Source organism: Leuciscus leuciscus, assembly GCF_965113295.1.
Source record: "Leuciscus leuciscus genome assembly, chromosome: 7".
Classification (NCBI taxonomy): domain Eukaryota; kingdom Metazoa; phylum Chordata; class Actinopteri; order Cypriniformes; family Leuciscidae; genus Leuciscus; species Leuciscus leuciscus.
Window position 1 is genome coordinate 43,514,299 of NC_138731.1, and position 26,937 is coordinate 43,541,235.

The following is a 26,937-nucleotide window of genomic DNA, read 5'->3' on the forward strand; positions in this document are numbered from 1 at the left end:
ACACCCAATTGATCTTATTACCTGAGGCGTCTCCAAATCGACACCAATACCTTTATCTGGGGCGTCTACTAATTGACACCCAATACCTTTATACTCTAGCTCTTGCGTCTTCAGTCGACAACTGGCCGAGTTTCTTACTCTAACTAACTTCTTTCCCTAAACTAGCTTCCTTCCTAAACTAGCTTAATAATCGACAAACAGACCTCAGCAAATGTCCTTCAAATGCTTTAATCACGGCCAGGAGATCTTCCCGAGCAGTTCTCAGGGAATCTCTCTCAAGAAGCAAGACCGGAGGATCTCAGAAAAATTCCATTGAGAATCCCACCGTAAAACACGGATACAACAGTTTTTATAGAATCGAGAAAACAAATAAGACTAACCTGTCACCTTCAATATGATTGGTTCATTTGGTTCAAAAGCCCCAATCTTTTCCCTCTCACTGGCACAAGCAAACTCTGATTTTGTGATTACTTCTCACAAGGTTTGAGAACTAGTAATCTGTATAGTTTCACTTCCCCTTTCTGTTAAAACACACACACACACATACTCAAAGTCACAAGTTTTCCCCAAAGAGTTTGGAAACATTTAAAAGCATATGAATGTCGTTCCTGCAAGAAAAACAAATGTTAGTTGATTAATTAAAGTTGATTAATTAAAATCCATCACACAGTCCAGCAAGCAAGTATTATAATACAAAGTTATTTGGCGTAGGCCCCATCCGTAGCTCGCAATCCGAGGGTACGGAATCTGCATTTCCTGCCTGAAGACGAAGGCAGGGGCGCAGCCGACCCCCCGGGAGGTATGGGAAGGGACCATCGTGGTGGTGGTGGGGAGGATGGAGGTGAATGTAGGCGTCAGCATCTGTGAACTCAGACATGTGTAAGTACCGAACTTCTATACTACAAGTATTAGAACACGATTGGATAGATGAGAAGGTAATAAACAATTGAGTCTTCCCGGCAGAATTTACGCTAAAGCTTTCATTTCAGTTGTCCTCTGTTCCACAAGGACATTCCCTCCAGTCACGTCAGCATTATACAATACCGGAGACAGCCATTGACAGCCTTATGTGTATCCTTCTCCTTAGCAGCATCCCATGTCCATATGCAACTCAGCCTACTGTACTAAAACAATCTTTGTCAAATAATACACTTGTTTGTTCACAGTTTGAACGTTCTTGTTTCCATTTGTTTAATTTGAAGGTCTGAGGTGAATTATCCATTGTTGCTTTTACAGCTACAAAGCTGGAGCACTAAATGATATTCAAAGTCACATTACACGCTTTTAACATTAAATAAAGCACATAAACAGCACCTGAGATTATCATTGCCACACTTTGTGTTTGTTGTTCCAGCGCGACGTCGCAGGAAAAATAGAAACCGTTTTTTTAAAAATAGAATCGTCGCGTGTCGCCGTCGCGGTTGGATAGGACAAACACTCTGATAAACATGGAAAATATACCTTTTATTGCGTGTCGCAGCACGGTGTCATGCTCACTCACGCTCTTCTGATTGGCTGTGATGTTTGATTGACTACATCGTGTCCCATAGTTGCATCGCGTCTGGTGTGGACAGTTAAATTATTTGTCGCTGGAATCTTTTCGAATCACGTCTGGTTAGGACACGGTTTAAAGCAGAGGAACCTTGCACCCATTGTTACCACTGTGGCAGCAGTGTGCACTTCTTAGCTGGCTGTAGGAGTAAAGGCACCAGGCCTCAGCCAGGAGCTCTGTTAAACCGGAGCGGGTTGCCCCAAAGGGACAGGTGTGACCCGAGCCCCAAAAACATGAGAGACGTAGCATGAGCCATCAGAGACAGCTTAAGTTCCAGTCCCTTGATAGTATACCCTTGTCAAGTTAACCAGCATTCTGCAGTCACGTCTTTAGTGGGCAAACAATGTCTTGTGACCTATTATTTACAGGGGCAAAAGACAGAAGCATTTTGGGACACAGTCTCCCAAGTATGTATAATAGATGAGCAGTGGAAAGCCAAATATGCACCTTAGGTGACACTGAGAAACATTTCAGAGGCAACAGAAGCACGACAGTCTGCGTCTGGTGGCAGCCAATGGGACAAACATGCCATACAGCGGTTGGGTGGAGATGACCTTTAAAGGTGCTCTAAGCGATGTCACACGTTTTTTAGGCAAACATTTTTTTTTGTCACATACATCAAACATTTCCTCACCATCCGCTAGCTGCCTGTACCCTGAACACACTGTAAAAAAATGTGGTCTCTGTAGACAGCCCAGGCTCCACAAACGGCAAGAAAAAAAAAAGTGGACTAACCTGCACCAGGAAACATAACAAACTGTTCCAGCCAATAACCGACAAGAAGGATTTGGGGGTGGGGTTCGGGGGGTTAGTGCGTGGATGAGGAGGAGGGAAGGTCTAGCTAGCCTTGTTTTGTTTGACAATACTTTGAACATCAAAAAAGTAGTGACGTCACCCAACATCGCTTAGAGCACCATTAAACTAGAATCTCTAGTAATCAATGTGAAAGAGTTAAGCCAGATGCACACTGTGCGATTTATAATAGTCCTTTACGATTGTTGCTTGTCAGACTGTACGAACATGATCCTCGCTGTAACTCATGTCACACTGGTCTCAGTTGTCATTAATGTCCAGGGGGGTAATCCAGCATCTGGAAAGCGTACCATCCTCGGGGGCGCCATTGGCTAACAGGCCATCACCTGCTGTTAGCATTCCATTGACTCCCATTCATTTTGGTGTCACTTTAACAGCGAATAACGTTTAAAGATTCTATTTGTCCATTATTTATTTCTAAAGAAACACAACAATGTATAATAAAAGGCTCCATTACCTTGTATCTTACGTTATGACCCAGTAGAAGCAGTTTTTATAAAAATAGGCTAACGATTGCGTCATAACCACGCGACTCTCTGGAAATTACAGTATAGACAGGAGGAGAAGCTCGCAGTCAATCGGGGGAACGTAGAGGCATAAAGTCCGATAAAGTCAAGGGAGAAGCCCATAGAGAGTCATAAAGTTGCTCCTGCTCCTAGCTCATGGACAGCTCCTACTAACACTCTCCGTCTCTGCAAGATTCGGAAGGGAATAATTCAGATTTCTCTTGGCACAGCTACTAGAAGACGGAAAGGTTGCGCAGTACGCTCAGCCATCAGGAAGTGAGTGCTTCTAATTTGCTTCACTTTTCTCCGTTGAAGTCTATGGGGTCGCTGTGTCCATTTCTTTTACTGTCTATGTTAATGTCAGGCTATACGACAGTCAAGACCCGTTAAAAACGGACGCACGCAAGAAACATTTTCCAGTGTTTTACATCAATCAATGACGCGTTCGTTCACAGTGAAGACAATTTGACCGTCGTCATAGGAGAAGTCACACCACAGAACTGTGAGTCAAATCTTCTGACACTATCAGAATTTCGTCAGAGGTAAAATTTTATCGCAACATCCATTAATCGGCTCTCGGTGAACATGTCAAACTAACAATCAAAGACTTCAGATTTTAGCCTAGGATCAGAGGAATCTTTTAGGCAAAATTGCTAAATTTGTCTCAGACGGCCAAATCCTGGCCAAAATCAGACTCAACTCAGACAACAGCTCTCAGAGTTATAGTGAGTACATGGAACGATGGACAGAAGGGATGCTTCTGAGATAGTGAGAGAGCAGGCAAACAAGTGTGCTGAAAGGAACAAAAGGAATTACGAGCAAAAAGTGAGGTGCACTGACCTATTCCCGGGAAGCAAGGTCCTTGTGAAAAACCTACTCCAAGACTCACCTGAGAGACTCTGGTTGGTTTATTGCACGTTACGCCCAAAATGCACCGATTAATCATTAAGAGAATAGGGACGACCCTTTTAAACCATGCACCGGGTGCGCCAACCCTTTTTCCCTTCGTTAAACTAGCAAAAGTGGATTCGGACACACCCTAAGTGCACTTGCACCCTGCGCTTAGATCGGTAAAATAGGGCCCTTAAACTAAAGTTGACAAAACTTCAGAAGATTTCAAATTCTTGAAAATAATCTTCTTAAAGTTAGGAAAACCTCTAAATGGTCTTACATCCCCAAAGGTTAGATGTTGTATGAATTTATTGGGTTGTTTAAAATTAATTGTTGTAATTAAGCATTACAACAGACAATTTTTTTTAATACTTTTATTCAGCAAGGAAGCATTAAATGGATCAAAAGTGGCAGTAAAGACATTTATAACGTTACAAAAGAGTCTATTTCAAGTAAATGCTGTTCTTTTGAACTTTCTATTCATCAAAGAATCCAGAAAAATAAAATGCAGTTTCCACAGAAATATGAAGCAGTTGTCAACAGTTTTCAACACTGATAATAATCATAAATGTTTCTTGAGCATCAAATCATCATATTAGAATGATTTCTGAAGGATCATATGACACTGAAGACTGGAGTAATGATGCTGAAAATTCAGCTTTGATCACAGGAATAAATGACACTTTATTATATATTCACATAGAAAACAGCTATTTTAAACTGTAATAATTATAGCAAACAAAATACAGTATTTTTGATCAAATAAATGCGAGATGAGAGAAAAATTGTACCGACACCAAACTTTAAATATTACTAGGGATGTGCACGAGTGCTCCAATGATCAATGATGCAAACAATGATTGGTCATGATTATGTCTGACAAGACTTTTTGTTGAATTTGAAAATTCAGTAATAAGTCTACAAAAATTTGTCAAATATTCTTCTTTAAAAACAAAAACAAAACAAAAATAAGATATTACTAAGAAAATATATTTCAAGAATCGCACACTTGCGAATTTATCTCAAGACTTTTTTTAACTTCTTAAGAAAATTTCACTTTCACTTTCATTTTTTCACTGTTCACTTTCACTTTCATTTTCACTTTAAAATGCTTGTGAATCCTGAACCTGAAAAGCATGTCTTGATTTAAACTGGTAAACTCTGACATTCTTGTGGTCTTTTTTTCGAACTCCTCCTCTGATGGGATGAGGCAACAGGCATCCTATATCGCACTCTCTTCCAGAACCTGGAGTTTGGTGAGGATTGGCTGTCTCTCCACAGTAAAGGATTATTCTTGCAGAGGAGATGTTGCAGTCCGAGAGGCAGATGTGTGTAGTCTTGCATCTGTCCCAGCTGGATGAGAATCACACCGGTTTCTCCTTGTACCAGAGCCTGATGGAGCCCCACTTGCAGATCATAAGCTGTAGGAGATATGCTACTTGCTCCTGGTGTTAAAATGATGATAAGCCTCCGACTAAGCTGTATTTTAGTTTCAATCAGGTTCATGCAATCTGGTTAAGACACAGGAAGGAACATGAAACGTTTGAGAAACATGCATCAAAAAGCACCATATCTATTGCACACAGCAGAAAATATTATGTTGTTCCTTAGTATTTATCAAATATCTAAACATTCTTCTATCAAGATATATTTACTTGAGAAGCAAAACTACTTAAAGTTCCCCTGTGGTGAAAATCCAGCTTTTAAAGCAACACCATGGAGTTTTTCAACCTTCATAATATATTTACAAGACTTTTGTGATGGTACATCGACTTAAAATAGGTTGAATGACACGTCTGCCATAGCCTGACGGGGTCTGTATCGCTTTTACTGGCACTACGGAACTTCGGGGTTCGGGTAGTAGCCCGAGCACAAAAAGAACTACAAAATTCTACTGCTTTACGGCATACCCCCCCCCCATCCCCCATCCTCCATTTCCTCAAATTCGGACGTGAGAGCCTAACTAGCGTTTGTTTACCAGCTGGTATAGCGTGTGTATGTTAGATTAGATTAGATTAGATTCAACTTTATTGTCATTACACAAGTACAGGTACAAGGCAACGAAATGCAGTTTAGGTCTAACCAGAAGTGCAATAGCAGCAAGTGCAGGATATACAGTGGTTCCATAAGTGCAGAACATGGATATGTACTGAATAAATATAGAGTTGAATACTATTATAAACAAAAATTTACAGATAGATTGTCCTATGAATATAATATACAGATAACTATTACTGTGAACAGAGTTTACAGCTAGATATGTACTGAATATAATAATATACAGATGGCTATTACTATAAACAGAATGTTTACAGATAGATATGTACTGAATATAATATACAGATGGCTGTTACTATAAACAGAATTTTACAGATAGATATGTACTATGAATATATATACAGATGGCTGTTACTATAAACAGAATGTGAGCATAATATACAGATGGCTATTACTATAAACAGAATTTAACAAATAGATATATGTATAAGTTAGGCTAATGAGCAGTATAACAATGGATTTAAAGTAGTGCAAATAAAGTTTGGACAGAAGCTATCCGAGTGAAAGTGCAGTGGAAAGTAATTGCATATTACAGTTAAGGTACGATATTGCAATGTATATATAAACAGTCGGTACTGTAAATAAACAGTCGGCAGTGCAAATTGAGCATATTCCAGTCAAGGTAGTAGTGCAAGATGCATATGTAAACAGTTGTTACTGTAATAACAGTCAGCAATGCAAATGAACATTATAGTATTGCAAATAACAAAATGGAGGCAGGTGTGAGGAGGGAGAGGAGAGTCAATCAGTATATGAGGGGAGTGGGATCAATGAGGGTTAGAGTTTAATAAAGAGACAGCTCTGGGGAAAAAACTGTTCTTTAGTCTGCTGGTCCTGGTCCGGAGGCACCTGAAACGCCTGCCGGAGGGCAGGAGAGAAAACAGTCTGTGGGCTGGGTGAGAGGAGTCCTTAAGGATGCTGCGAGCTCGATGCAGACAGCGTTTCCTCTGGATGTGCTCGATGGCAGGTAGTGGAGTCCCAGTGATGCGCTGGGCGGTTTTCACCACCCGCTGCAGTGCCTTGCGCTCTGCAACAGAACAGCTCCCATACCACACTGTAGCACAGTTGGTCAGGATGCTTTCTATTGCACAGCGATAGAAGTTCACCAGGATAGTGGAGGAAAGCTGATTCTTCCTCAGTGTCCTCAGGAAGAAAAGGCGCTGGTGAGCCTTCTTGACCAGGCTGGAGGTGTTGGTTGTCCAGGTCATGTCCGCCGAGATGTGGATCCCCAGGAACTTGAAACTGGAGACACGCTCAACAGCCATTCCATTGATGTGGATGGTGTCGTGTGTGCCTCTTGACACTTTCCTGAAGTCCACGATGAGCTCCTTCGTTTTGGTGGTGTTGAGGAGCTGGTTATTTTCGGTGCACCATGTGGCCAGGTGCTTGATCTCCTCCCTATAGGCAGTCTCATCGTTGTTGCTGATGAGACCAATCACCGTAGTGTCGTCCGCAAACTTGACGATGGAATTAGATCCGTACACAGGCTTGCAGTCGGAGGTGAAGAGGGAGTAGAGGAACGGGCTTAGCACACAGCCCTGTGGTACACCAGTGTTGAGTGTGATGGATGTGGAGCAGTTGGAGCCTGATCGAACATTCTGGGGTCTGTTGGTCAAGAAGTCCAAAATCCAGTTGCACATGGAGGTGTTGAAGCCCAGGTCTCCAAGTTTGGCTATTAACTTAGTTGGGATGACAGTGTTGAATGCTGAGCTGAAGTCAACAAACAGCATGCGTGCATAAGTGTTCTTATTGTCCAGATGTGTGAGCACAGAGTGCAGTGCCATGGAGACTGCATCCTCTGTGCTCCTATTGCTACGGTAGGCAAACTGGTGTGAGTCCAATGTGGATGGTAGAGAGTCTTTTAGGTGTGCCAGGACCAGCCGCTCAAAGCACTTCATTACGATGGGTGTGAGTGCTACAGGGCGGTAGTCATTAAGGCACTTCGGGCTGGAGTGTTTTGGCACTGGCACAATGGAAGTGCATTTAAAGCATGTTGGTACAGCTGCTTGGGCAAGAGACAGGTTGAAAATGTCTGTAAAAACCCCAGCGAGCTGCTCCGCACATGCCCTGAGTACGCGTCCAGGGATGTTGTCTGGTCCAGCAGCCTTGTGCGCGCTGATCCTGCTCAGTGCATTGCAGACATCTGTGGAGGAGAGTGTGATCGGTGGGTGGTCAGCTGAGGATTTGAGCTTGGTGGCAGTTTCTCTGTTGTCTCTTTCAAAGCGAGCATAAAAGTCATTTAGCTCGTTCAGGAAGTTGACATCAGTGGCTGCGGGGGTGGAGTGAGAGGGTTTGTAGTCACTGATGGCCTGAATGCCCTGCCACATGCGCCGAGGGTCAGCGTTGGAAAAGTGTCCCTCTATCTTAAGCTTGTAGCAGTGCTTGGCCTCTTTGATGCCCCTTTTCAGATTTGCTCTGGATGTGCTATAGGCTTGTGCATCTCCTGATCTGAAGGCAGTATTGCGTGTCTTCAATAGGAGTCGCACTTCCCTGTTCATCCATGGCTTCTGATTTGGGTATGTGGTGATCTGCTTCTGGGTTGTAACACTGTCAATGGTGGTATTAATATAATCCAGTACAGAGGAGGTGTAGCAGTCAATGTCCGTGTGAGAGCCACTGGTGGCTTGAGAAGCAAACATACTCCAGTCTGTGTGTAGAAACCTTTCCTGGAGTGAGAAATCTGCCCCCGCAGGCCACACCTTGATGGTCTTCACTGATGGCTTCACGCGATTGATCAGAGGTGCATATTTGGGGGTGAGGAACAAAGAAAGGTGATCTGACTGTCCCAAGTGGGGGAGGGGTGTCGCGACGTAAGCTTCAGCCATGTTTGTGTAAACATGGTCTAAGGTTTTGTTTCCTCTGGTGTGACAGGAAACATGCTGGTGAAATTTCGGTAGCACAGACTTTAAGTTTGAATGATTAAAATCACCCGCAACAATAAACGCAGCTTCCGGGTGAACGGTCTGTTGTTTACTGATGGCTGCGTGAAGTTCTTTCATAGCAAACTTGGCATCAGCATCCGGGGGAATATAGGCTGCAGTTATAATAGTGGAAGTGAACTCCCGCGGTAGATAAAACGGTCTACATTTAACCATGAGAAACTCAAGGTTAGCTGAACAATGTCTCCCAACAATAGCAGAGTTTGTGCACCAAGCTTTGTTAATGTAAATGCACAATCCACCACCTCTGGTCTTACCGGAGCCATCTAATGTTCTATCCGCCCGGAATGTATGGCGTCCCGCTAGCTCAATAGCGTTGTCCGGTATTCCGCTGTTTAACCATGTTTCCGTGAAAATTAGAACATTACAGTTCAAAAGTCTCTTGCTGTATGTGATGTTGAGTCGAATCTCCTCCATTTTGTTCAACAGCGACCGTACATTGGCAAGGAAAATGCTGGGTAAAGAGAGCCGGTGTGGTGTTAGCTTTAGCTTAGCTCTTAGTCCTCCGCGCTTCCCCCGCCTTTGTTTACGATCTCGCCGGCGCCTGCGAGCACTTCCGCCCGGCCGGGCAGAGTGCATAGCCTCGGGTGATCTGGCGATCTCAGGAAGGAGTCGAAGGTTGTCCATAAAACTGTCGGAAATTCGCAAACCAATATCCAAAAGCTCACCTTGGGTGTACGATGTTAAGGCACAACTGTTCTGGACGAACAGACCCGAAATGAGCAAGAAAAATACTGCTAAATTACAGAATCTGGAGAGACCGCGAGCCTCGCGATGTACTCGCGCCGCCATCTTGGATCAGAAGATCCAATGTATGTTGTATGTATGTATGTTGTTGTCATGGCCGAAGCAGAAACGAAACCGAAGAAGACAAAGGTTTTGTCGGAGCAGACTAGGAAGATAAAAAGGGAGAGTGACAAAATCAAAGGCCGGACGAGGATCAATATTGGTCCAGCGTGAGCTAAAGGAGGAGGAGGGGTGCCCGACCGATGCTAACTTAGCCGTCGTGCTATTGGACTAGTAAGTATATTGCTTGCATACTATCTCTAGTTTTTCGAATTTGTATCTGCCTGGCTATGTTACGGAAGCTATCTGGTCCTCCATTTATCTTCATGAATCAAGTAATGCTAGTAGAGGAGCGAATTATCAATCTGGTAGCTAGTAAACGCTAACATGCTAGTTTTCGATGAAAAAATAAAACCCATGAAATTATATTCATATGACATGCTGAAATATGCCAATGTACCTGGGAATTTCACACGCAACGCAGGCAGTCTGCCCAAGACGTGAGAACTCCTTCTGCAGAGTTCGGGGGGTATCGGCTTGTCAACAAATGCACGTGTATCCCCTGGTGTAACCATGACAGATTTTAGGACAGTAGTAGAAGACAATACTGTTTCCCAACTGTAGGGGGACCCCGAGAGCAAAACTTACATGGTGTTGCTTTAAAGTTGTTTATATGTCTATGTGGTGTTTTTAATATGCTTTAAGACAAACCATGTGTGGACAGAAGGAAAGCAAGTCGACAGCATTGCTGAGTTTTTTCTCCTTAAAACTGCAGTGAACCAAAGACAGTCTCAAACACACGCTTTGAAATCGCTGGTGTTTCTGACGTCACAAACTACCTTGTAACCAATCAGATCAACGTGTGATCGTTAACCAGTGGATCTCTGAGTGAGTGAGTGGAGGCGGGGCTCATTTGCATATTCATAGAACCGCGCATACTAAATGAGGCAAGGGTGTCGAGTTACATTCAAGATATTTCAAGGCATAAAGAATTTTTTTTCAAGGAAAAACATTTAAATACATAATTTGGGGATCAAAGATGAGTTTTAAGAGATACATTTATTGACTACAGGGGGACTTTACGATATTAAGTCTTTTTTGTGAAAATTATGAATTATGAAATTAAGTTTATGCCTAAAACAATATCAAATAGCTGCCAATGGGCTAAAAAACAACAAAAAACACTTAATTTAAAGGGAAAACTTTTTTTTACCCTATTGGCAGACATTTTTTCTTGTTTTAAACATGAAGTCACTTAATTTTGATGCATTTTTCAGAAAAAAAGACTTTAGTCATTTTGCTTCTCCATGCATCTTGATTTGCATGTTTAGATATTTGTACAGGAAATACTGAGGGACAACATAATTGTTTTGCAATGTTCATCACACAATGTATCAATAAAACATATCACTGATAGATGTTTATATGAAAAAGTTCAACAAGCGTACCTTCCCCAGGTAGGTCGTCTCTGCCGTGAATAAAAAGTTTAAAGCCACAGTAGCTCTCCAGCACTGTTGGAAGAGATCCATTGACAAAGTCACTCACAGTTTTGCTTGTTGTTTCATCCGAGTTGTAAATCACATAAGCATCATACAGCTTCCCATCTGTCAAAACAAGCATTTGTATTTTTGCATTGCATTGTAGTCATATGTGTTAATGACAGTATTTACACACACACACACACACACACACACACACACACACACACACACACACACACACACACACACACACACACACACACACACACACACACACACACACACACACAAATGATACATATAAACATTTACATATATTTACATTTACTTGAAAAGCAAAATATATAAGATAAGATATTTAAAAATTGTTTTCCAAAGAATTTATCAAAGTGTTTATTCCTAAAAAAAAACTTAATTCAAAGGGAAAACAAGATTATTTTTATGACCCCATTGGCAGATATTTGTTATTGTTTCAAGCAAAAATTTTGTTCAGAAAACCGGACTTATATGTATCTTGATTTAAGAATGTTCAGATTTTTGTACTGGAAAACAAGACATATACTGAGTAAGAGTAATAAATCATTTTCTTTTTGTATTTATCCCCATATACGTATATCTAGCACAGTCCCACTCTTTTACTAGTGAAAAACTGTAAAGGACTTTATAAATATTATAATACATTTTAATAAATAACATTTGATTGTGTGTATAACTTTGAATAAAATGATATTCAAAATGTAATAAAATATTATTCTTTACCCTCTTTCCTGTTGAACTTGATGAAAATTTTCCGTAAAAACAGCACCAGATCCAATGAAAACCACTTCCCTATTCCGCTGAGCACCAGGACGAGAAGAAATGTGCAAATGCATGCCAGAATCACAGGGAGCATTGATGCTGAAACACAACATGAGAACATGCAAACCTGAGTAAAGCAGCACAACAAAACAAGGCTTGTGCTGAATAAATGTTTATAAACACTTTTAGCAAATATTTTTATATTAACATTCATGCATTCAAAATATTATAATGATAAAATGTAATAAACATAAATATAAAATGTATGCAAATAAAAATATTAATACTAAATTGGAGATCTTGGCAATATTTTATTCAAGTATTAACTTTGCTCTATATTGTAAGTCAAGACGAGGCATTACAATATAGAGCATAAAAACATACAGCACCCAAATATTTGGTAAAATAATGCATTTTTAATTCAGTTATATTCCTCATAGATCGGATCAGAGGATCTCACCTCGACGTTTCAAAGTGATTGATACAAAAATCACTTTATAGTCGTCTTCAGTTGTGCAGCGAAACTCAGAACGGAGGTCCAACTCAGAAACTTTAGTAATATTCAAAAATAACTGAGCGTTGCCATCTTTAGATCTGGGGGAAAAAAGCACCAATTACTAATTTTTCATCACAAAATTTGCTGTTCATATCAGAAATCTATTAACAAGAACTAGAGTAGAGCAGGATATCAGTTTATGGTGAATGTTTCTAATTATTTTAAGCCAATGCTTTTCTGATAAACAACTATACCTTTAAAGGGGTCATGACATGAGAAATCAAATTTGCCTTGATCTTTTGACATGTAAGAGGTCTTTGTACCATTGAAACATCCTGCAAGTTTCATAGTTTAAAACATCCTCCTCATTATAAACAAAGCATTTATTTAATCACGGCTGGTTTTGATATTGCAGGATCTGTGATGGATCAAATGCATTTGCATATGCCCGCCTCCAGAGCAAGACATCATCATTGTTTTACATGATCGCACCATAGGCTCCGCCCACTAGTACTATAGGCCACGCCCACTGGCATTCAGTCGCTAAACGGCCGACATTTGCCTACTCTGGAAGTGAGCGTCGTGTCAAAAGCTAACAGAAGACATTATAATCACCGACGCTGTCTACACTGATACAGAATACAGATTCTGACGGACTTCACACACTTGAGTCTGTCGACAACAGGACAAATGGAGGCGTGTAAGAAAGTTTACTTTGATGCGTCCAGTTTAAAACAGCTGGATTGCATCTTACAGACTTCAGAAGTATCCCAGCGTTAGAAACAAGTGGATGGTTTATTTTAATGGCGTCCGGAATTACGTCGTAGGGATTATGTGTTTGTTCGGAGCATTTGACTGTGGATTGTTTTGTAAACGAGGTTTAATGGAGAGTTCAGAAAGAAACCTTTGTTGACAGATGAAGCAGTGACTCTATTGATCTGACAGAAGCTGCATCACACACCGTAAGTAAATTATTTCATAATGTTTTGTCTGTAAATGACGGTTTTATATGGATAATGTTTTCAAAATACTTACTCGTATGCAATAGTGAGTGTTAACTGATACTGTTTCCTGTGCAATGTTGTTAGCCAATCGTAACAGTGGGCGTTTACTGACACCCTTAAAGGAGCAGCGCCTTAAAAACTGATCATTTCAGACAGAGGCTCAGAATGAAGGTAGAAAATAATTGTTTTCCCACATATATATTTGGGCTGGGGGAATTAACGATTAATTTAAGATGTTTAACAAAAAAACAAAAAAAACGCAATTAACGCAGCACTTTTTTTTTTTTTTGCCTCGTTTTAATGATTTCCTGTTGCGGCTGCTATTGAAAAGCCCGAAATGAATATGTTAATATATAATACTGTATATATATGTGCACAAATCTTTATTAACATTATAAGTGAACCTCAAGGAACATATTAAAATCAATGACACGGAGGAGGATCAGAATCAATGATAGGAGGAGATATCAACCTGTATATATCAACCTTATATCCATCCTCCTCATCCAGTTTGGTTTTATTCCTTTTCCAGTAAACAGGACAGTCCTCACACACAAAGATGACAGAACATACGAGGATCAGTTCTGTGCCTGAGAAACAAGAGCAATCAGGGCTTTCAGATTTGTCACTGACATAAAATCTTTCCAGAGTTCATTACTATGAAAACTTGCTGTAACTTTTGGGTGCATAAAAACACACCAACATTATAAAAGACCTCAAGGTGGGAAATTAAATAATTATGAATTATTTGACTCCTTAAACGCGCAAAACATATTTGAGTTGTTGAGAAAACTATATATTTTTTATGAAATACACAAAGGGTCGTGAACATAATAAATAATATATAATAAAATAATGAATAATAAAAAATAGCCTATATATTTTATGTCATCAGATTCTCAACTACCCTCCAGGATTATTATCGCAAACTAAAAATATTAAAGAACATTTGTGTTAATTGAAATAAAGCTGAAATAAAATAAAATATAAATATTAGTTAGAAAATCTTTAACTAAATGACATTTAGAAATGTTGCCTTGGCAATAAACTGCAATAAGTTGAAGTTGAAGCACAAAAATTATTAACTGGAAATCAATAAAAACTAAATTGAAATAAAAATGTATTAAACCTAAATAGCAATATTTTTTTTTAAATTATCATAATTTTGTGTAATTTCCTTATTAGACCAGTCATTTGGGGGTCAACCTTGAACAAATTGCAACAGAAGCAAACTCATCTGATTTTGTATCCTCAATATGTCCTGAGTTTGGAAAATAAAGCCCAGTTTCGAAAAAGACCCAAATATAGCCTATTCATACGCCTATTCATTCTTTTTCTTACGTGAATGGAGTAAAAATTTTAACGGTTAGATATCACTATGAAAATTACTGAGTTGATTACTTACATCAAAAAAAACTAAAAATGTATTACAAGTTTTGGGAAATTGTTTGTTAACATGGACAAACGGTGCATAATCTAATTATGTGTAGTGGGGAGAACGAGTATTTGATACACTGCCGAATTTGCAGATTTTTCCACTTACAAAGCATGTAGAAGTCTGTAATTTTTATCATAGGTAGTACTCTTCAACTGTGAGTGACGGAAATCCAGAAAAAATCACTTTGTATGATTTTTAAGTAATTAATTTGCATTTTATTGCATGACATAAGTATTTGATACATCAGAAAAGCAGAACTTAATATTTGGTACAGAAACCTTTGTTTGCAATTACGGAGATCATACGTTTCCTGTAGTTCTTGACCAGGTTTGCACACACTGCAGCAGGGATTCTGGCCCAAATCCTTCAGGTTTCGGGGCTTTCACTAGGCAATACGGACTTTCAGCTCCCTCCAAAGATTTTCTATTGGGTTCAGGTCTGGAGACTTGATGCTTCTTACAGAGCCACTCCTTAGTTGCCCTGGCTGTGTGTTTTCGTTGTCATGCTGGAAGACCCAGCCACGACCCATCTTCAATGCTCTTACTGAGGGAAGGAGGTTGTTGGCCAAGATCTCGCGATACATGGCCCCATCCATCCTCCCCTCAATACGGTGCAGTTGCCCTGTCCCCTTTGCAGAAAAGCATCCCCAAAGAATGATGTTTCCACCTCCATGCTTCACGGTTGGGATGGTGTTCTTGGGGTTGTACTCACCCTTCATCTTCCTCCAAACACAGAGAGTGGAGTTTAGACCAAAAAGCTCTATTTTTGTCTCATCAGACCACATGACCTGCTCCCATTCCTCCTCTGGATCATCCAGATGGTCATTGGCAAACTTCAGACGGGCCTGGACATGCGCTGGCTTGAGCAGGGGGACCTTGCGTGCGCTGCAGGATTTTAATCCATGACGGTGTAGTGTGTTACTAATGGTTTTCTTTGAGCTCGTCAGGTCATTGACCAGGTCCTGCCATGTAGTTCTGGGCTGATCCCTCACCTTCCTCATGATCATTGATGCCCCACGAGTGAGATCTTGCATGGTGCCCCAGACCGAGGGAGATTGACCGTCATCTTGAACTTCTTCCATTTTCTAATAATTGCGCCAACAGTTGTTGCCTTCTCACCAAGCTGCTTGCCTATTGTCCTGTAGCCCATCCCAGCCAATCATACAATGTGATTTTCTGGATTTTTGTTTTAGATTCTGTCTCTCACAGTTTGAGAGTACCTATGATAAAAAATTACAGACCTCTACATGCTTTGTAAGTAGGAAAACCTGCAAAATCGGCAGTGTATCAAATTACTTGTTCTCCCCACTGTATGAGCTAATTTGCATAAATTCCACAACAGGTCTAAACATTGGGTATAAGCCAGGTGAAAATATCTTGTTGAATCTTGTTGACACATATCAGTAGAGGCAGGAACCAGCCTTTATTATTAAAGCCTTTACCTGCCTATATGTATTAATGCTCATAGCCTAAATGGGTTCCATTCAGACCTTAACATTAAGTATTTTACTGTTATGTGTCAACAAGATTCGACAAGACATTTTCACCTGGTTATACCCAATGTGGTATTTATGCAAATTAGCACATACACAATTATATTATGCACCGTTTGTCCATGTTAACAAACAATAAAAAAAACCTCGTAATACATTTTTTTTTGTCTTGATGTAAGTAATCAACTCAGTAATTTTCATGGTGATATCTAAGGTTAAAATTGTTTACCCTATTCACATAAGAAAAAGGCTTTATTTGGGGCTTTTTCGAAACTTTCCGCTAATGGGATTCTTCGGGGCTTTTTTTCCCTTACTCATGACATATTGAGGATACAAAATCAGTTGAGTTTTCTTCTGTTGCAATTTGTTCAACCTTTTTTCATAAAATGACTGGACTATATGTGTTTTTGTCATTTTGTTAAAGTAAAATTAAAATGAAAACTAAAAATATAAAAATAAAAGGAAATTCAAAATAAATAAGAAAGAAGCTAGAATGAAAACCTCTGCGGGTTTTATATTTAAATATTTAAAATACTGTTTATAATATTCACATTTTGAGAAAAAACAATGTTTAATAAAATATTTTTGAAAAATCATAGCCATGTTTACCTTTTTGGTAACACTTTGCAATAAGGTCTCATTAGTTAATTTATTAACTAACATAAACTAACAGTGTGCAATATATTGTTTACAACATTTTATAATCTTTGTCAATGTTATTTAATAAAAATACACGTCAATTGTTTATGCATTAGTGCATTAGTAAATGTTGAAATGAACATCAACCAAGATTAATAAATGCTATAGAAGTATTGTTCATTGTTAGTTCAACTTAACTAATTAATGAAACCTTATTGTAAAGTGTCATCCTTTTTTAACATGTGAGAAGTATTAATGTTAAAGGTTAAAGGATTTTTTTAATAGTGTGATTTATGATGTAAGAGATTTGAAGCCATTCCTCACCCACATCAGTGATGACGATGGAGTTATTGACAGGAAGTTGAAACTGTGGAGGATTGCTGGGGGAATGATCTATGAACAAGAGTTAGTGTGTTAGAAACGAACTTCTAGCTCAGAGGACAGGACCAAATGAGGAATATATACCTATGATGGTCAGACTGCGAGATCCAGAGGTGTTGTGTTTTAACCCATTGTGCTCCCAGGTGCAAACGCAGGTGTAAATACCCTCGCTTTCTTTCGAAGAGTTATGGATACGTAAAACATTTGTAAACTCTTGGTTTGGAATAAGAGAGAAATTCTGCCAAAGAGAAAAGATTGGGACAATAACAGCAGGCTATTGCATATGGACACACTGTTAAAAAGAAACTTTGATTGAGTAAAATAGATGTAAACAAGTGTAATCCACTTTCCACGATCAGTTAAATTGCAGCAACTGTACTCATAATTTCAAAAGTTGCACATATGTACTTCTCATTTCATATGCAAAGATGTCACCCAATCAGAACAGTGGGTGTTTACGATGACGTCTTAAAGGAGACACGCCCCTTTAAACTGAGCTTTCAAAAACAGCAGTTCCCTTTCGAGAACGGTCACTTCGTATTGCGTAACTATACGCAGTGGGGGGAAACTCCTTTTCCTCGATTTACTGAAGCCTAAAATGTAAAACGCATTTTGCAGCTGCACAGCTAGCACAGTGAGTTTCTGGCTCACTCATTGGTTGTGCTGCAGCAACTGCACATCCAATGGCGCGGGCGGCTCTGAGTTAGCATCACGCCATTACACGTCAGAGCACGCCAAGGGGGCGCGGCCTTAGCCTATATTAGTCCCCAAAAAACGCCATTTTAGCAGATTTCACTCCTTCAGCGACAACATCACGTCTCTGAAACCTTGAAAGCCTTCGCCGTTGAACAAGCCCTGTCAGCCTGAGCGAGCAGCATTCAGCAGACTACGCCTTCACATCAGAAGTCGTTTTCTCCTGCCGCCGTTCACCTGTGGTTATCTGGCGTCGACGCATATCCTTTTCTATTATAAGAGTGCGAAGCGTTGTTACAAATGCCTCGCTCCTCTTGTGCCACGGACACACGAGCTGCATCTCATCCATCTCTGTGCTGCGGACATGGCTAGCTCTCTCACGAGACGGTGGCGCCTCTCCCCCCGCTCTTCCTTTCCCGGCTCTACTTCGGCCGAGGAAGAAGAAACGGCGCAGCCAACGGCAGCCCGAGAGCATGGAAGTTAGCGAGCGCACTCTGGCCACGTCCCCACGTGCCTCACTTTCTCCTGCTCAAACACCCTCTCCGGTCATGTTCGCGGGAGACCAGCGCTGACTAGATGGATAGTGGATGCCATATCTATGGCATATACCTCAGTGGGTCAGGTTTGCCCTATCAAAGCTCATTCGACTAGAGGCATGGCCTCGTCTTGGGCTTGGTCCTCTGGTTTTCCCATTCAGGATATTTGTGATGCGGCCGGCTGGTCCTCGCCTTCCACATTTATGAGGTTTTATAATATGGAGGTACCTTCCCTGCAGGCGAAGGTACTTTCGGTATGATTAAGGCCCGACAGTGTCTGGTCTTTTCTACAAATTATGTCACTGTGCACAATCACATATACAGTATATGTTATTACAAAACCCACCTTTGGCCGGTTATATTTCCCTATACTGATAGACTTATTAGTACATTATGTTGGTTAAGTTACTGACATATATATATATATATATATATATATATATATATATATTACTAAACCCAACGGTGTCCGGTCTGTTCATTATATATACTTGGGGTCTGGCTTGTTTCTGTGAGCTCAGGGGTCCTGAGCTGCAGTAGACAACCAGTTACTTATAGTGCGGCGTTTTGCATGGCGTCTCCACTGCGTATAGCTACGCAATACGAAGTGACCGTTCTCGAAAGGGAACTACTCGGTTACTATCGTAACCTCGGTTCCCTGAGAGTAGGGAACGAGTATTGCGTAGCCGGCCGCACTATAGTAACCTGGCAAGTTATCGCTTCAGTCGTTTAAACTTGCTAAAATTGTGTTTTTCGGGGACTAATATAGGCTAAGGCCGCGCCCCCTTGGCAGGCTCTAACGTGTAATGGCGTGATGCTAGCTCATTGGCGCACACGTCAGAGGCGCCCGCGCCATTGGATGTGCAGTTGCCGCAGCACAGCCAATGAGTGAGCCAGACACTCACTGTGCTAGCTGTGCAGCTGCAAACTGCGTTTTACATTTTAGGCTTCAGTAAATCGAGGAAAAGGAGTTTCCCTCCACTGCGTATAGCTACGCAATACTCGTTTCCTACTCTCAGGGAACCGAGGTTACGAAAGTAACCGAGTAATTTGTTTCTAAATTATTACTGTTTTTCATGAACAAATCTTACCAATATTATAAAGTGGACCTCGGGGAACAAGTATGTGAAGTATATGAACAGATGAAAAACAGCCTATAGTAAAAAAAAAATATTTTTGTAGTATTTTTTTCTTTCTTTCTATTATCGTCTAATTTCATTCAGTGTTATCATTTAGTAAATTATTAGCAATACGAGTGAACAGCTGAATTCACCGTTTGGTTATATTTCCGAATAAATATGAAAAAGTGAAAAACAGGATATTCGTCACATGTGTAAACCCTGATCAGATTAAATGAGGAGATCAGCATCACCTCCTCACTTTAGCTCACTCGTACATTGCAATCATGCTGTCAAATTTCTCACAAACATCAAACTCAACGCACCTTATACCAGATGAACGTGCCCTGCTGTTTTTGACACACTGGACATGTGATTATTGACGCCTTTATTTCTGGCACGGATAAGTACAAGAGATCCATGTGGAACTCCTCGTAAACCACAATGTTAGTTTCATATTCATCACAATTGTCCTTTTCATACCACCTAAAGGACAAAACAAACAATACTACAGAAAATGATTTCTTCTCTTCATGCTCAGTGTTCTAAGGTTTAAATGCAGAAACTTGAAGCTTGTATTTTACAGAAAGCACTTGTTTTTTTTTCTATTAAATATTATAGGCTACTTTTATTCAGCAAGGACACATTAAATTGATCAAAAAGTGACAGTAAAGACATCTATAATGTTACAAAAGGTTTATATTTAAAATAAATGTTGTTCTTTTGAACTTTCAATTCATCAAAGAATCCCGGAATACAGAATGTATCATGGTTTCCACAAAGATATGAACTGTTTTCAACATTGATAATAATAATAATAAATGGGTTTTTTTTTTGAGCATCAAATCATCATATAAGAATGATTTCTGAAGGATCATGTGACACTGAAGACTGGAGTAATGATGCTGTTAATGCAGCTTTGATCACAGGAATAAATTACATTTCAAAATATATTCACGTAGAAAACATATGTTTTAAATTCTAATAATATTTCAAAATTTTTACTGTATTTGTGACAAAATAAATGAAGCCTTGGTGAGCAGAAAAAACATTTATAAAAAAATCTTACTGATCCCAAACGTTTGAACAGTAGTGTATATTAAATGTTAATAGAACAACAGAACAAGGTTAATTCTTCTTCTGCCAAACACAAAATAATAAGTTTTGGTATATTTCGGCTGTTATATGACTTGTGTGGTATGTAGTGCTTGATTTATATGCACTATATTACTGTTATGATACTGTATGATATATTTTCACAGTATGGAAAACTATATTTGCAACATTTAACAATATCATACAGGTTTGGAACAACATGCATGTGAATAAAGTTTGAATATTGCTTTAGAGCAGGTGTATTGACAGGAGAGTGAAGTGTGTGTGTGTGTGTGTGTGTGTGTGTGTGTGTGTGTGTGTGTGTGTGTGTGTGTGTGTGTGTGTGTGTGTGTGTGTGTGTGTGTGTGTGATCACCAGCGTCTGATGTAGCGTCCCGTGTCGTCCAGGGTCAACCAAAGTATGTATAACCCAGAATGGTGGTAATGCACACGCTCACTCTCCTCCATCCCGATCTGCTCATCCTGCTTCGTTTTGCTGAGGGTTCTCCACCAATCATACGAGCTGTCATAGCAGTCTGTCTCCGGGCAGGGTAAATACAGGGATTCTCCAGCTCTCACTCTCACTGTTCTCTTCCTAACGGGTTCACACTCAACTAATACAAAATAAAGTTAATAAAAATTAAAAAAAACTTTTTTTAAAGAGTTTAAAGCATCTCCTTTTAACCCAGTTAGGAGAAAGATAGTCTGAATGTATATATTTAGTCAAATATACTCTTTTAAACAAACAAATAGATAAATCGGTTTATTTTGGACAAGATCTTTTTTCTTTGCCAATTAACCAAAACGCATCTCAGCTTCTCCATTTATTCCAAAATCTGTCCACTTGTCAACGACCCCATCTATGTTCCAAGATGGCGCCGCGGATGGCTGCCTCGGTGTGGAGCTCTCCAGTTATTGTGTTGTTTTTGTTGGTTTGTTCTGCGTTTAGTCATTCTTTTCCTATCAGTTTCACCAAAGACGAACTACTGGACATTAGGAAACACACACCAGACAACTTTTTTACAGATTTTGATTACTCAGACGTTTTACTGGACATTCTCGTCGGAGGGGCAGCGGTGTTGTTCAAACGCGCGGTCAGACGCAAACGCGGGAAGCGCGCTGGCGCGCTGGTTAAACTCCGCGAGCGCGGCCTCCGCACTGCACTCCCTAGTATTCATCTTGCGAATCTCCGATCTCTTCCTAACAAAATGGACGAACTTCTTCTCCTCACCCGCACTAACAAGGATTTTTTTAAACTCCGCTGCTCTGTGCTTCACTGAAACCTGGCTGAGTGAAGCCATACCGGACAACGCACTACATCTGCCGGGCTTTCAGCTGTTCCGAGCGGATCGCATCGCGGAACTAACGGGGAAAACGAGAGGTGGTGGATTGTGTTTCTACATTAACGAAAGTTGGTGTTCAGATGTAACAACACTGAAGAAGATGTGCTCTCCTAATTTAGAGGCACATTTCATAAACTGTAAACCTTTCTACTCGCCGCGGGAGTTTTCCTCATTCATTCTCGCGAATGTTTACATTCCTCCAGACGCGTGTGTGAGCGCGGCGATACAACAGCTGGCTGAACATATAGCTGAAATGGAACAAAGGTACCCAGACTCTCTTTTAATCATTCTTGGGGATTTTAACAAAGCAAATCTCTCCCGTGAACTACCAAAATACAGACAGCATGTTACATGTCCTACCAGAGACAGTAATATATTGGACCACTGTTACACCACGATAAAGAATGCGTATCACTCCGTCCCACGGGCAGCTTTGGGGCTCTCTGATCATTGTTTGGTTCATCTTATACCGACCTACAGGCAGAAACTGAAATCAGCTAAACCTGTAATAAGGACTGTAAAAAGATGGACCAACGAAGCAGAGCAGGATCTACAGGCCTGCTTCGATTGCACTGATTGGACTGTTTTTGAAGCTGCAGCCACCGATCTGGATGAGCTCACAGATACTGTAACATCATATATCAGTTTCTGTGAGGATACATGCATTCCTACCAGGACATTCTTATCATTCACTAATGATAAACCATGGTTTACTGGGAAACTCAAACAGCTTCGTCATGCCAAAGAGGATGCTTACAGAAGTGGGGATAAAATCTTGTATAACCAGGCCAGAAACAGACTGACAAAGGAGATCAGAGTTGCTAAAAGAAGCTACTCTGAAAAGCTGAAAAACCAGTTTTCAGCCAACGACCCGGCATCAGTCTGGAGAGGCCTGAGGAACATCACCAACTACAAATCACCATCCCCCCGATCTGTGGAGAATCAACAACTGGCTGACACTCTCAATGCATTCTATTGCAGGTTTGAGAAGCCCAGACTCACACCTCACACCCGCTCTGATGTGCACTTCACACATCCACCATCACCTCCTGCAACCCCTCTCCTCCCCCCTTCTGCCATCCAACCTGAGCTTAAGGTCTGTGTGGAGGACGTGAGCCGAGTCTTCAAAAAACAGAAGACTAGGAAAGCTTCAGGCCCAGACGGCATCTCATCTGCTTGTCTAAAAGCCTGCGCTGACCAACTGGCCCCAGTCTTCACGCAGATCTTCAACAGATCATTGGAGCAGTGTGAAGTTCCCTGCTGCTTCAAACGCTCCACTATCATTCCGGTTCCCAAAAAACCTAAAATCACTGGACTTAATGACTACAGACCTGTCGCTCTCACGTCTGTGGTCATGAAGTCGTTTGAAAGACTGGTGTTGGCCTATCTGAAGGACATCACTGGACCCCTTCTGGATCCCTTTCAGTTTGCTTACAGAGCAAACAGGTCTGTGGATGATGCAGTCAACATGGGACTGCACTATATCCTGCAACATCTTGACAGACCTGGGACTTATGCACGGATCTTATTTGTGGACTTCAGTTCGGCCTTCAATACCATCATCCCTGATCTTCTCACAGCCAAACTGACTCAGCTCTCCATGCCATCCTCAATCTGTCAGTGGATCTCCAGCTTCCTGACAGACCGGCAGCAGCGAGTGAGACTGGGGAAGCTCACATCCAGGACCCTCACCATCAGCACTGGCGCCCCCCAAGGGTGCGTTCTCTCCCCACTGCTCTTCTCCCTGTACACTAATGACTGCACTTCTAAAGACCCCTCTGTCAAGCTCCTGAAATTTGCAGACGACACCACCGTCATCGGTCTCATCCAAAATGGTGACGAGTCTGCTTACAGACTGGGGGTTGAACAGCTGGCTGTCTGGTGCAGCTATAACAACCTTGAGCTGAACACGCTCAAAACAGTGGAGATGATTGTGGACTTCAGGAGAAAATCCCCAGCACTCCCCCCTCTCACCATCATGAACAGCACTGTGGAAGCAGTGGAGTCATTCAGGTTCCTGGGCTCTACCATCTCTCAGGACCTGAAGTGGGCAAATCACATTGACTCCATTGTGAAAAAGGGCCAGCAGAGACTGTACTTCCTTCGCCAGCTGAAGAAGTTCAATCTGCCACAGGAGCTGCTGATCCAGTTCTACTCAGCTGTCATTGAGTCTGTTTTAAGCACTTCCATCACTGTCTGGTTTGGTTCAGCTACCAAATCGGACATCAGGAGACTACAACGGACAGTCCGGACAGCAGAGAGGATTATTGGTGCCCCCTTGCCAACCCTTCAGGACCTGTACTCTTCCAGAGTGAGGAAGAGAGCAGGTAAAATCATCACAGACTCCACTCACCCTGGACACCCCCTGTTTGAACTGTTACCGTCAGGACGGCGACACAGATCACTGGCCACAAGAACATCCAGGCACAGGAACAGTTTCTTTCCACAGGCCATTTCCCTTCTGAACACTTAACATGCCCCCCAAGGCATATGCCTGTAAGTGCAATACTCCCACTGTCTAGTGCAATATTCTCTTAACTCAGGTGATATTTATATTTATATTTATATAATTCATACTACTCAAAATACTGTAAATATGTTCATAATCTGTAACATGCACTAGACTCCCACTGTCTAGTGTAATATTCTCTAACTCAGGTGATATTTATATTTATATTATTCATACTTCTCAAAATACTGTAAATATGTTCATAATCTGTAAATGTTTATTCAGACTAAACCCAACTGTGACCCCTTTTTTTACTTTTTATACTATTTTTTTTTATTTTTTAATATATTTTATTCTTAGAATTTGTATTACTATGTTTCTTGTTGTATTTGTATTTGTATATGTGCACTGGAAGCTTCAGTACCAAGAAAAATTCCTTGTGGGTGCAAGCACACTTGGCAATAAAGCTCTTTCTGATTCTGATTCTGATTCTGATTCTGATAACAAATGTGCAAATAAATAAATAAAAATAAATAACTTAAAAATATGTCCATTTGTCAACAACCCTAATATCTATTTTTAAAGAAATGTGCAAGTAAAAAAATAAAAAATCAATCAATAACTTAAAATCCGTCCATTTGTCAACAACCCAGATATCTATTTTTAAAGAAAATGTGCAAATAAATAAATGAATGAATAAATAACTTAAATAAATAATTTAAATCAACCCAAATATCAATTTTTAATCATATCTATTTTTAAAGAAATGTGCAAATATATAAATAAATAACTTAAAATGTGACCGTTTGTCAAAAATCCCAAATGTATTTTTAAATAAATAAATAAATTGAAATCTAGCCATTTGTCAACAACCCAAATATTTTTTTTAAAAGTGCAAATAAATAAATAAATAAATGAACACATAAATGAATGTCAACCAGTTTTTTCCCACAAAATCAAAAGCATCTCAGCATTTCTATTTAACCTAAAAAAATTAAACAACCAAAAATCTATTATTTTCAAAGAAATGTGCAAATAAATAAATTAATACAAATAAATAAATAACTTAAAATCTGTCCATTTTACAACAACCCAAATATCTATTTTTAAAAGAAATGTGCAAATTCATAAATAAAGAAAAACCAATCAATCAATCTTAAATCTGCATGTCCAATTGTCAAAAAATATATATTTTAACGAATGTGCAAATAAATAAATAACTTAAAATCTATCCACTTGTCAACAACCCAAATATCTATTTTTAAAGAAATGTGCAAATTCATAAATAAATTTAAAACAATCAATCAATCTTAAATCTGAATGTCCAATTGTCAAAAAAGAATCTATTTTTAAAGATAAGAGCAAATAAATAAATAAATAACTTAAATGTGCAAATTCATAAATAAATAAAAAACAATCAATCAATCTTAAATCTGCATGTCCAATTGTCAAAAAATATATATATTTTAAAGAAAGTGCAAATAAATAAATATCTTAAATCTGTCCACTTGTCAACAACCCAAATATCTATTTTTAAAGAAATGTGCGAATTCATAAATAAATAAAAAATAATCAATCTTAAATCTGCATGTCAAATTGTCAAAAATAATATTTCTTTTAAAGAATGTGCAAATAAATAAATAACTTAAAATCCGTCCATTTGTCAACAACCCAAATATCAATTTTTGTAAGTGATCTATTTTCTAAGTTACCTGTGGAGTTGAATTGATAAGAGGCCAGGACAGATTCTGTCAGGAGCAAAATCATCGTCATCATCATCCTCATCATCCCTGTAAAGCATATAATCTTAAAGTCTAAAGTTTCGCTTCATATTTGACTATAATGCATCATCCTATAACTGTGTGCTGAGAGCAGCAGAGGTTACTTAACCACTCTGAGAAAAGAAAAGAAAGTGAGGTACCTTTATGTCAGGATGTGTAGTCGGTTCCAGCGTGTAATAATGTACTAAGTTCTGATGCTGATGGCTGAAGTTATTTCAGTTATTATTTTCAACTATAGAGTGAGATTGTTGTAGTGGAAAGAGGATGCAATTTACTCAACTCTTTTATCAGGTAATCTTCACTTTATCTCTCTTTCCTGACCTTAAACTTTTGAAAAACAGGAAATCATAAGAAGAGATTAAACTAGTTTTTACGGGTTAAAAGTACACACTTTTTTTTTTATTGCATAAACATTTATGCATGGGGCTTTTATCCAAAAGCGTCATTGCATTCATCTATTTGTGTTTGACTGTTGCCTCTTGTGTTCTCCAGTGTGGATGACGTGTGCATTACAGTGCAGAATGTGTTTTGAGAATGAGAATGTGTTTTAGAGTTTGGCTGAAAAGTCTAAGTGAGATCTGCAAATTGTGTTTTACCATGTGAAATGGTTAAAGGTATTGACAACAGACTGCACAATTAGCTCAATGAG

General features: G+C 39.8%; 2 protein-coding genes across 4 annotated transcripts in view; both read right to left on the reverse strand.

Annotated features, from left to right (window-relative positions):
* trpm2 (transient receptor potential cation channel, subfamily M, member 2) overlaps positions 1–466 on the reverse strand; it is a 66,641-nt gene extending 66,175 nt beyond the window's left edge. Inside the window, exon 1 of one of the 2 annotated variants that reach the window (XM_082174602.1) lies at positions 381–466. The gene's annotated coding sequence lies outside the window, so the exon portion shown is untranslated. The other variant, XM_082174604.1, reaches the window with a different exon arrangement.
* Positions 467–3,685: 3,219 nt separating this feature from the next.
* il1rl1 (interleukin 1 receptor-like 1) lies at positions 3,686–26,484 on the reverse strand. Of its 2 annotated transcripts, XM_082174718.1 has the most exons (11): positions 26,429–26,484; positions 26,220–26,297; positions 21,092–21,329; positions 19,948–20,107; positions 17,359–17,512; positions 17,218–17,286; positions 13,797–13,914; positions 12,285–12,418; positions 11,786–11,923; positions 10,994–11,149; positions 4,132–5,273 (listed from the first exon to the last, which is right to left on the reverse strand). In XM_082174718.1, the coding sequence occupies exons 2-11, from the start codon at positions 26,293–26,295 to the stop codon at positions 4,909–4,911; spliced, it is 1,608 nt and encodes a 535-aa protein (XP_082030844.1). In that variant the 5' UTR covers positions 26,296–26,297; positions 26,429–26,484; the 3' UTR covers positions 4,132–4,908. The 2 variants fall into 2 exon arrangements, with proteins under 2 accessions (XP_082030845.1, XP_082030844.1); XM_082174719.1 differs by lacking the exon at positions 26,429–26,484 and having other exon boundaries at positions 3,686–5,273; positions 26,220–26,396.
* Between the last annotated feature and the right edge of the window lie 453 nt (positions 26,485–26,937).